The 11,436-nt window shown below is 36.2% G+C and overlaps 1 protein-coding gene across 4 annotated transcripts; it reads left to right on the forward strand.

Annotated features, from left to right (window-relative positions):
• Nucleotides 1–647: 647 nt before the first annotated feature.
• Nucleotides 648–9,781, forward strand: LOC107767178 (protein ANTHESIS POMOTING FACTOR 1-like). Of its 4 annotated transcripts, none has more exons than XM_075248485.1 (4): nucleotides 648–1,236; nucleotides 1,308–1,445; nucleotides 1,563–1,647; nucleotides 9,602–9,781. In XM_075248485.1, exons 1-4 carry the CDS (start codon nucleotides 1,084–1,086, stop codon nucleotides 9,724–9,726), a joined length of 501 nt encoding a protein of 166 aa, XP_075104586.1. In that variant the 5' UTR covers nucleotides 648–1,083; the 3' UTR covers nucleotides 9,727–9,781. The 4 variants fall into 4 exon arrangements, with proteins under 4 accessions (XP_075104586.1, XP_075104587.1, XP_075104588.1 ...); XM_075248486.1 differs by having other exon boundaries at nucleotides 655–1,236; nucleotides 1,569–1,647; XM_075248487.1 differs by lacking the exon at nucleotides 9,602–9,781 and adding an exon at nucleotides 4,272–6,092 and having other exon boundaries at nucleotides 659–1,236.
• The last annotated feature ends 1,655 nt before the right edge of the window (nucleotides 9,782–11,436 follow it).

Genomic DNA, 11,436 nt, shown 5'->3' on the forward strand with positions numbered 1-11,436 from the left:
ACAGACATTAGTGCATAACTGCATTTTATCCGAATATTATTTTAGATTACTAGGTAGTCATCGAACTGAAAGAAGTGTATTTATTGAAAACCAATTGTGCGAGTCACAAAATCAGCTACATATATTGTAAAATTATTATCATTATTAAAAAGAAACTAGATTTATTTTTTTCTTTTTGGGAATGTGATAAGAGGTTATTTCGATAAATACTTGAATTTTATAATAAATATGCAATATGTAAAAAAGAACAATTTGATGACGTTATTGACAATTAAAAAAATAAAAATGAAGTCTCTTGTAGTAGTATCTTTTAGAGTTGATATTTGTTATAAAGAGTGGATCAAGCCACTTTTTAAATTCATTAGGCTTGAACTACTCTGAATGTATGATTATATTTTAACATGTACTTAGCAAAGTGAGATAATTAGATGATGAGAACTTATAAAAAAATTATCTTAACCATGGATGTTAATATTGTCGAAGCTTCGGTGAGTAGAGTTATCTCGATGGTAGGAGCTAGCAGGTAGCCCAGTGCCTTGGCAAGATAAGTACAAGATGGTCTAAACACAATCTTTACAAAACAAAAAGAAAAAAAATTAAGATTTGACTTTAGGCCACCAATATCGTTGAACCGTCTCTGAATCAGTTCTTATTCCTCAATACTCTTCAAGCTTGAACTTATATGTTAATTAATGATCTCGGATGTTAATTCTCCAGCGATTATAACATAACATTTCGATAGCCTACCACTAATAGACGCGTACTCCCAAGTTCACCGTGAACCTTTCAATGGTTTGACATTGTGGCAGAAATAGCCTCAGATTATTCCCATTTGCTTGCATGCATGACTGATATGAAGATACTATCTATTCACTTGTTATAATAAAGCACACAAGATATTTTATGTGTCCTAGCAAACATATATAATCTATGCCTTTAGTCCTACTTACTCTCAAGCAGGGTGGGTGCTAATCTGCTGATATGTATTAGCATTTGTGAGCTCTCACAAATATTAGTTCATTAGTGTAGAAAAGACCAGCAGTTGGTACTACTAGCTAGTCAAACTTCTACCGCTTGAAACACATGTTTGTGATATACGCTCACCCTTGTAGTTTTCAGGGGATTTTGCGTCTAAGAGGTAGGCCTGCAGTTGCTTATGACCAACAAGGCCTTGTCTTTGCAGTGGCAATGGAAGGGGGTGCCGTCAAATTGTTTGATTCAAGGTCGTACGACAAGGTTTGTGCCTCTAAAGTTCAGCTCGCTTAAGATTACAGATAATGAATTTGGTCATATCTTATGATATGTAGGGACCCTTTGATACCTTCCTAGTTGGTGGAGACACAGCTGAGGTTTGTGACATAAAATTCAGCAATGATGGAAAATCAATGCTCTTAACAACTACTAGTAACAGCATCTATGTCCTTGACGCCTATGGAGGAGAGAAGGTTACTTTTCCATCAGAATTCTTTCCTCTGTCTGCTCTAGATTCTCTTTTTTTGTTCCTTGTATTTTCCATGATGTTTTACGAACTTATTCAACACTAAAAGACTCAACCATTTTAGGCGCAGCGGTGTGGGTTTAATCTGGATCCCTCTCTGACAGCAATGGAGGCAACCTTTACACCAGATGGCCAATATGTTGTTTCAGGTATTAAATTAAATTCTTTGAGCTTATTATTGACTGTAGAAAAATTCTCCTATAATATTGTTGGGACTTAGATATTAGACTTAGTGGGTTGGTGATAGGATACCGTAAGTTTACCCTGAGCATGCCGAGGTCTTGATCTCAAGCAAATCAAATGCTTATTTGAAAGTGAATGTGATAAAAAAAATTTAGCTGTCTGTATTACTTGGAGATTTTCGATAAGATAGTAAGCTGTATATCGGTGCTTTCCTTGTAACGCAGCTTAAAAAGCTTTTATTTATCTGAAAACAGATTATTAATTTGTGGGAGACAATTTATATGTTCAAGTAAACTGTTAAGCCCTGATTTGTCTGGGAGTCTGTGTAGTTGATGGGATGTTGATTGAAATTGTTGAAATTTTTAACACCAGAGTGTAGTCCAAGCTAAAATTTCCGAGACCTTTTTTCTCTTGGTTTTAAAGTTTTCGGAAATGAAAGTGCCATTTTGTGATAATATACCAATTTTGTGTGATATTGCCTTTAATTATTGAGATAATATGTCAATATTGTGCGGTATAAGTATCTAACATAATAATTTCAAGACTTATCGAGAGCGATGTTATGTGCACAAAGGAAGTTTGTTACGTTTTTCAACAACTTTTGTGATAAGAAATAAATGCACTGTCCGCAAGGGAGTGACAGAGTGGTTGAGGTGTAGGAGTAACAAATTGGATTTCTCATGTTCTAAACCTTGCTACAACGATCATTATAAACCCACTTTGCTCCAGCCTCAGTGGGTAGGTTTACCTGGCGTTTATGCTTGTGGACTGTAGCAGGCTGCCAGATGAATTAGTTGAGTGCGTTTGATCTTTAGTTGGAGTTTTGATAGTTCCGCTAGGTGCGGATGGTGATTTTTTGTTTAGGCGTATTTTCGGATTTGGATTTGGAGGTTCCTAGGTTGATTTGGCTCTACTTGGCGTAAGTTGACAATTTTGGAGGTTTAGAAGTTCATAGGTTTGACCCATTATTGACTTTGTGGTTATCCATGTCCGTTTGGGATTCCGAGTCTTAGATTAGGTTCCTATAGTGATTTCTGACTTGTGTGTAAAATTTGGGGTCTTTTCGAATTGTTTAGGCATGTTCGGCATAAGTTTGGAATTTGAAAATTTTGATTAGTTCATTAAGCTTTAATTGAGGTATGATCCGTTATTTTGATGTTATTTTGTGTGATTTGAGGACTCGAGTAGGTCTATGTTATGTTTTGGGATTGGTTGGTGTCATTGGACGGGGTCTCAGGGGCGTCGGGTGTGTTTCTAATGGGTTTCTGACCATTTCAACCACATTTGGAGTTGCTGATTTTCTAGTGTGCTGGTGTTCATCGCGATCGCGGAGAGTGTTTCATGGCTGGAATCTCTTTGCCCTTCGCATTTACGCTGTAGAGGTTGCAATCGCGAGCACTATGAAGCTGAATCTTCGCGTTTGCGATTGCATAGGGTATGCACTGTGAAGCTGAATCTTTGCGTTAGTCTTGGTGTTAGTGGATGGGCGTCGCGTTCGCGTAGGCTTTAGAGTTAGTGAAGCGCGATCACAGGCAATTGGTCGCATTTGCGTAGGGTCTTTTGAGGCAGCTTTGGTTTGTGCTTCGTGATCGTGAAGTAGGTCCCGCGATCGCGAATGGTACCCCTGGGCAGACCTAAATAAGTCTATTTCTAACCTAAATAATTCTATTTCTATGGTTTGAGTTATTTTATCATATTTTGAGATTGAGAGTTCGGTTTTGAGCGATTTTTTAGGGGAATTTAACGATCTGGATTGGGGTAAGTATTCTTAACTTGGATTTGGTTATTATTCATGATTCCATCTATGAATTTAGCATTTGAATGATGATCTAAGGGAAGACAATTAGGGATTTTGGCAAAACTTTTCTAAAATAAAAAATGGGGGTTTGAACCCCGATTCCCAGTCGTATTTGGATGAAACTTGTATGGTTGGACTCTTATTTGATTGGATGTTTGAAAATTTTAACTTTTGTTGGGTTCCGGGAGACGAGCCCCTGTTGACTTTTTGGGTGACTTTTTTATTTTTGATAAAGATCAGAGGTTTATTAATTAGAATCGATTTCTATAGCCGTGTTTGATATTATTGATTTTTTTGCTAGTTTTGACATGTTTCGAGGCCGATTCGAGAGGAATGAGATTTCTAGAGTATTGATTTGGCTTTTTTAGATAAATATATTTCCTAATCTTGTGTGGGGAATAACCCTTCGGATTTAGCGTTAGATTGTTTATTCATGTTATGTGAAATGCGACGTGTATATGAGGTAATGAGCACACATGTGCTATGTGTGGTTTATGACCGGATTAGGCCGTAGCATATTAATATGCCTTATTTTGATTATGTAACTTAAATGGAAAATTCTTAAACCACTTTGTGATTACATGATCATGATTGTTACATGTGACTTAGCCATAGTCATGCTTATTTGTTGAACACCCCTCCGCACTTTTATGTTATTATCATATCCGTGTGCACTTTGTTGATATGTTTTGAGCTTATATCTTGATGACACTTTGAGTATTATTGTTTTGTAATAGTGTGGTATATGCGGACATGTTGTGCATACTGATTGATATTTTTGTGGTATATAAGGGTGGCGAGATGCGCATGTGGAAACATAAGGGAGTCATTTCATTGTGATGCACAAGCGGCGAGATAAGGATGGATTATGCGCATGTAACACAAAATAAGGGTGGCGTTGTTGATGATGTTGTGTGATAATTTGGGGGTGTCTTATTGATGTTGTTTATGTATTGAAAAGGGGTTGATATTTTGATAGCATACTTGTTTCTTAAAAGTTTATGTTTTGTATTTTTATGTGTTGTTAGTTGAACTTGACATGTTATCCCATGCCCTACTCCTATTTGCTATTTTGTTGGCAAATATGGGTTATTATACATTGAGTTGTTATTACACACTCTACGAGATTGTTGATATTTGTCTTCATTATATATTCTGTTGTTAGTGTTCTTTCGATATTTTGCATAGGTTATTTGGCTAGTGAGTATAATATGACTTGAACTTTGTTACTTCCCCGAGTTTAGTCTTGATACTTACTTGGTACCGACGTGGTGTACTCATACTAAGCTTCTGCATATTTTTTGTATAGATCCAGGTTCTTGTGACTACCCGAACAACCATTTTGTGTAATTATGCCCTGTTACCCCCTTTGATGCTTCACACATGTGTGTTTTTGGTTGTATGACTTACAGGGTTGATTAGTTTTGTTTCGGGAAGATTTCAGATTGATTTGGACCGTTTGATTCTTGGCTTAGAAGTATAAGTTGATTATGTTGACTTTAGTGAATACGATCCCAGAACGTTATTTTGATGGCTCCGATAGTTTTGCATAGTGATTTTGGACTTGGGCGTATGCCCGAAAATGAATTCGAAAGTCCGTAGGTTGATTTGTGTTGTTTTGCAAAATTCGGCAATTTGAAGTTTAGAAGTTTGATCGTAGGTTGACTTTTGGCTATTGGGATTGTTATTTTGTTTTGGTACTTGGAATAGGTCTGTTGCGCTATTTAGAACTTGTCCGCAAAATTTGGTATCATGTGAAGATTAGGCCTGAGCTGGGTAGTTACAATTTGCGACTAAATTGTCGCATTTGCGAAGGGACAAGGTTCGCATTTGCGAACCCATTTGTCGCATTTGCGAAGTCCCTCTAGGATGGGCAGTTGTCGCATTTGCGGGGAATTCTTCGCAATTACGAGGGTTCGCAATTGTGACATCTACAACCGAACAAAAGGTTAGTATGTCGGGATTTCATATCATTCTATTATATTTTAGAACCCTAGGCTCGGTAGGAGACAATTTGGAGAATGGATTTTCATCTACAAACATTGGGTAAGTGATTCTAATTAATTTTCATCTATATTTCATGATTATATCGTAGATTTAACATCAAATTAATGTGATTGAGCTGATTTGGACTCGGATTTGGAAACTAATCGTACATATGGACTCTTGGGATTATGGGTAGTCTCAATCTACCCTTAGACCCGGGTATTGACCTGGCGAGCCCCCGATTGACTTTTGTTGATTTTTTGGAAAAAGTATAAAGATCATAACTTTATCTATTGTAATTATTTTTCCTTACATTGTTTGATGATATTAAGTCAATTTTTGTTAGATTAGAACCGCGTGGAGGCGGATTTTAGGGGAAAACCTATTTTCGAGGGTTGAGTTGGCCTAGTTGAGGTAAGTATCTTCCCTAACTTTGTATGGGGGAACTACCCCTTAGGATTTGGGATCGATTGTGTCATTTGTGTTTTGTGAAAGCCGCGTATGCAAGGTGACGAGCGGGTACACAGGTTATATGTAGTATTTGACCGGTTGGAATATTTGGACTCTTTTCACGCCTTTAATTGAATTGTCATATCATATTTTAAATTCTCGTTGTTAACCTATTCTTGCATGTGTTATTCTATCCTTACATGCCTTATTTGACTTGTTTAATAGTTGTTCTATCTCTTACTTTTTGTTTTACTCTTATATGCCTAGTTGAAGCTATTGTCATCCTTATTGCCTTGTTACATCCTTAATTGTTGAATTACTTGTAATTGAAGTTGTTATTTTGTAAATATCTTTTTATTGAGTTATTGGTATTGAAGATGTGGAAGCTATTATCACATTGAGTTGAAGTTATTAATTATTGAGATATCTTCCTTATTGAGCAATTCACATTCATTGTTATTGTTGATATTCTTGTATACATTTTAATTGAGCCATAGTCTATTGTTGTGAAAATATTGATATTTGTCAAGTTTTTGAAAAATAAGAATTTGAGTTTGAGAGTCGATTTGGACTCGGATTTTGAAATTAATCACATATATGAACTCGTGGGGTCATGAGTTGTCCGAATCTACCACTGGACCAGAGTTTTGACCGGGCGGGCCTGGGTTGACTTTTGTTGACTTTTTGGGAAAAGTGTAAAGATCATAGCTTTATCTATTTTAATTGATTTTCTTGCGTTGTTTGATGATATTAAGTCTATTTTTGTTAAATTTGAGTCGTGCAGAGGCAAATTTTAGGGAAAAAGATATTTTCGATAGTTGAATTGGCCTAGTTGTGATAAGTATCTTGCCTAACTGCATGTAGGGAACTACCCCTTAGGATTTGGGATTGATTGTGTCATTGTGTTATGTGAAAGTCGTGTATGTAAGGTGACGAGTGAGTACACGAGTTGTACGTGGTATTTGACCGATTTTGGCTACTTCGACTCTTTCCTTGCTTTAATTGAATTGTCATATCATGTTCTAAATTCTCATAATCAATCTACTCTTATTTGTGCTAGTGTATCTTCACATGCCTTAAATGACTTTGTTAATACCTGATCACATCATACTTGATATTTTGCTCTTATGCTTTAATTGAATTGGTTGACTCTCTCATTGTTACATGTTACCTCGTTCATTCTTGATTTATCATTATTTTAAGTTATTGTTATAGGCTACCCTTTTAATTGTTGATTATCATTACTTGAATTCATTGCTACAAGTTATCTCTTTCATTGTAGATTATCATTATTTGAAGTCATTTGTTACATGTTGTCTCTTTCATTGTTGATTATCCTTATTTGAAGTTTGTTGAGTTATTGGTGTTAAAGTTGTGAAAACCGTTATCACGTTGAGGTGAAGTATTAATATTTGAGACATCTTTCTCGTTGAGAATTTATATTCATTATTATATTTGATATTCTTGTACACGTTGTGGTAGAGCCATGGGCTATTGTTGTGGAAATATAGATATTGTTGACTTTCGACAAGTTGTGACATATGAGAACTTGTGGTGCGAGTTGTTATTGTAATGTGATATTGACGCGCATGCGGTGCTATAAGGATAGGGGTTAATGGACACGCGGCGGCAAAAGGTGGAACTTATGTGCGTGTTACCTGTAAGGTAATTACATGAAGCCACGCGGCGTTGTAAGGTGGGCTAAAGTGCGTGTAGCTATTTCGAGCAAAAATATTTTCAAAATTATTTGAATGTAAGGCTCACACGGAGGTATAAAGAAAGATTCTGATTGAAATTGAGAAATGTAAATACGAAGCGGTACCTCGGTTGTTATTATTTTTATATACGAGGCGGTACCTCGATTGTGATTATTATTGTACACAAGGCGGTACCTTGTTGTGATTCTTGTTGTTTATCTCATGTCGCAAAGATGTTATTTGGTGGGAACACTTGTTGTTTTTTATCTTTCTTGTTCTATCAATTTTTGTCCGTATATGATCATGGTGGTTCTTTTCAATTGTTTCATTTATGTTATTTCTATGCTTAAATTCCTTTCATTAGTCTGTGTTATTGATTTGTTTCATATTACATATTTCTCCGCTTTCCATTACTTCTCGTTATTATATTTTGTTCTATTTATTATGTCCTAGTAGGTGTCTGGACGTTAGTGAATGATTGGTGTTATTTTTTGGAGACTTCAAGGTATACCTGCTCGACGTCTGTTGGCCTCGGAGTCACCTACCCTTATCTTTCATTTTGTTGTATTTATTATTCAGACAGTGATATAGTAGATATTCCACATTATTTTGTAGAGCTTAAGACTCAGTTCCATCGGTTTTGGGGAGAGTGTTGTTGAGATCCTATTTTGGAAGTTTATATGAGTTTATCAGTCTTGCTTTAGTATTTCTGTTGATTATTTCTATTAAGTTATTATTAAATTTTAGGCTTACCTAGTCTTAGAGATTAGGTGCGATCACGACATCCTAAGGTGGAAAATTGGGGTCGTGACAGTACTTCTGATAGAGCAGATCACTAGAGAAGCATGCTTGAGCTATTTGGAGACTTCAAGGTATCCATGTTGTTCCATTCGTAAGCCTAGGAGTTAACCTCTTTACTTTATCTCTAGTTGTTATGTATTTCAAACAGTATCATACTCTTGAGGCTTTATATGTATTCCATCAAGAGCTTATGACTAGGTACTACCGAAATATGAGAAGTTGATTATTTTATCCATGTTTGGCTGTATTATCACATTTTGCAGTTTTTATTAAATTTGAAGTTGTTATATTTTGATTGAATATCATTATGTGATAGGGTTACCTAGTCTTACAGACTAGGTGCCATCACGACCCCTATGGTAGAATTGGGTCGTGACACGTCAGTTAAGATTTGTCCATATGCTATGCTAATGGTTGTCTCAAGAGCTACTAGTCTCCACCCATCCCCTAGAATTTTCATCCTTAGCCACACTTCTTTTTGTAAGAACAATTGCCCATGCATAGCCACCATACATATCTCATAATTCCAGTAGTTGGCGCGAATCACGTTTTGACCTGATTCTTGCCTTGGCAAGGTACGTAGGTGACCCTGCATAAGGGTTCAGTCTTTCAACTATTCCAAAATAATTTTCTCAGTACATAAAACTAGGGCCGAGTTTTTTGGAATAGTGCAATGACGCTCTCAACCTCCTAGAAGTCTTCAAAGAGCGACAACCATATTTTACCTAAACTCCAAATCTCAAAGTACTATACTAGTCTTACCCCAACCTCACGGGACTTAAATCCCAAAATACGGGATGCAAGTCCTTCCTACACATATCTATCTACAGAGCCATGGTGTGACTCCTACTGTCCAAATTCAAGGATTCAATACAAGTCAATCCATTTTGCTATAGGGGCAGGTTGTTAGACAGACATCGAGGTATCATGCTCGTATGGCTCGGACAAAGAGAGGAAAAACAAGAAAAACATCATGTCAATATGGGCTAATTCCCTCCTTGGAACTAGCAATTTTTCTTTGGACGCAGGAGGGGCAACATCATCTCCGGAACCATCAAGGAATGCCAACATCAAGTTTCCATCCACAATCAAATACATCACTAGCCACATGGCAAAACTTTGCATCTTCTCAAACTTTGTACTACTGTTTGAGATGGACTCTAATATTTTCTCCTCTTAATTTTGCAGATGTATCATCTTGGGACTTCACGGGAGATAATATAGGACATCAGACATTATGGAGCATAAATAGAACAACAACGGGAGTACTATTGGTTATACAGCCATACTTCTCAACTTCATCATTTTCATAACTTCACTGCTTTCACACTTTTCTATATTTTAATAGGAAAGCTATTCCCGGCAAATATTCGGAGGGGGGGGGGGGGGGTCACCAAATGGTTTCCTCATTAAATTAGAAGGTAGCAATAAACTTCCTATATTCAAGTGGTAGACAACCACAATGACTGTCCCGCAGACAATTGAAAAGCCCCAGAACAATTGTTCGAGAGGACAACTAGGACAACTCTGCTGACTGGAGCCATTATTCAACCTCAAAGGATACCACATCCAACCATAGATATTACGAGGCAACGCTCCAAGTTTGTCTATACTCTTGCATTTTGTATATATCCCTAATACAGTCACTATTGTTTGTTGCATTTCTTTCCAAAAATAGAAAAGTAAAAAAAAAGAATAAAAATCCTCTGAATCACACGTTCTATATTCTACCTTTCACGAATTATGTGTACCTGATTCTTGACCTTATGTCAAGATATGCAGGTAACCCGTCACGGGTCTGGCTTTCCTCGTCCAATTTTGGACGAGTCAGTCAAATTTGGCCACTTGATCACAATTGAGCAAAGATCTTTACAAAAAGATCATTTCGAAAAATTCAAAAAATAAACATATATATTTTCCTTTATTGTTTATTTAGAAGTCTTTTACGTGAGATGTCAAACATAAAAATCCAAAAATATTTCTTTTATTTGTAATCTTTCTCAACAACGCTGACCTGATTCTTGGTTCAACAAGATATGTAAGCAACCCTTCTTTTGGGTTCGGTCCCATTTTTCAAAAATCGAAAAATAAATCAAGAATCCTTCTTGGGTTCGGTTCCATCATAAAAAAAACAATTAAGAACCCTTCTTGGGTTCAATCCTATCTTTAAAAAAACATAAAAATAAAATTAAGAACCCTTCTTGGGTAAAATCTCATCTTTAAAAAAATAAAAATAAAACAAAGGGTTTTGTCCATTTCAACCAAAATCACAAAAAGAAGAAGAGAAAAAACAAACAAAAGAAAAAAATAACAAAAAAATAATCAATCAAAATATCGAAAAAAGAAGAAAGAAAAAAAAGAAAAATCAAAGTCTTTACTTGGTTGGTACCAACACAAGTAGGAGTATGCATAGGAAAGAATTCTCATGCTTACAATTTGCGTAAGAAAAAATCTATCCCCATCATTTCATGTGCATTGTGTAGTGAGGTTTAGATAAAAATTCAATGATATTGCATTGTAGATCTAGACCTTAGCCCGAATGTTTGTTGAGGCAAAATTTTAGGTAACACTTGGTTTGTAAAAGGACCGTAGGCCTTCTTTGACCCGATTGTGCCTTTCAGTCCTACCAATTGACATTATTGATCCCTCACATTCCCCATTTGAGTCTTAAGACTTTTTCTTGGACAACTATAACTTAGTCCATACCTTTCTTTGTGCTTAAATACACTACCCCTCTCTTGGCCCGACCTCCTCGAGTGTACTGGAGACGTGCAACTTCAGATTAAATCCAAAGTGAAGGTGACAAACATAAAAAGGCGAAAGATACAAAATCCAAGACGATCAGAGATATGACTTCAAGAATAGAAAGCGAAAACTCCAAAATTCAATGGGAGGATCTAACAAAAGGAAGACCTTCTGCCAGTTCAAAAGGAGGACCCCACCAAAAAATGAGAAAACTTCCACAAATTCAAGGAGAAGATCTCACAAAAGGAAGAAAAAATCCAACAAATAAGACAAATTCC

Source organism: Nicotiana tabacum, chromosome 24, assembly GCF_000715075.1.
Source record: "Nicotiana tabacum cultivar K326 chromosome 24, ASM71507v2, whole genome shotgun sequence".
In the NCBI taxonomy this organism is placed as follows: Eukaryota; Viridiplantae; Streptophyta; class Magnoliopsida; order Solanales; family Solanaceae; genus Nicotiana; species Nicotiana tabacum.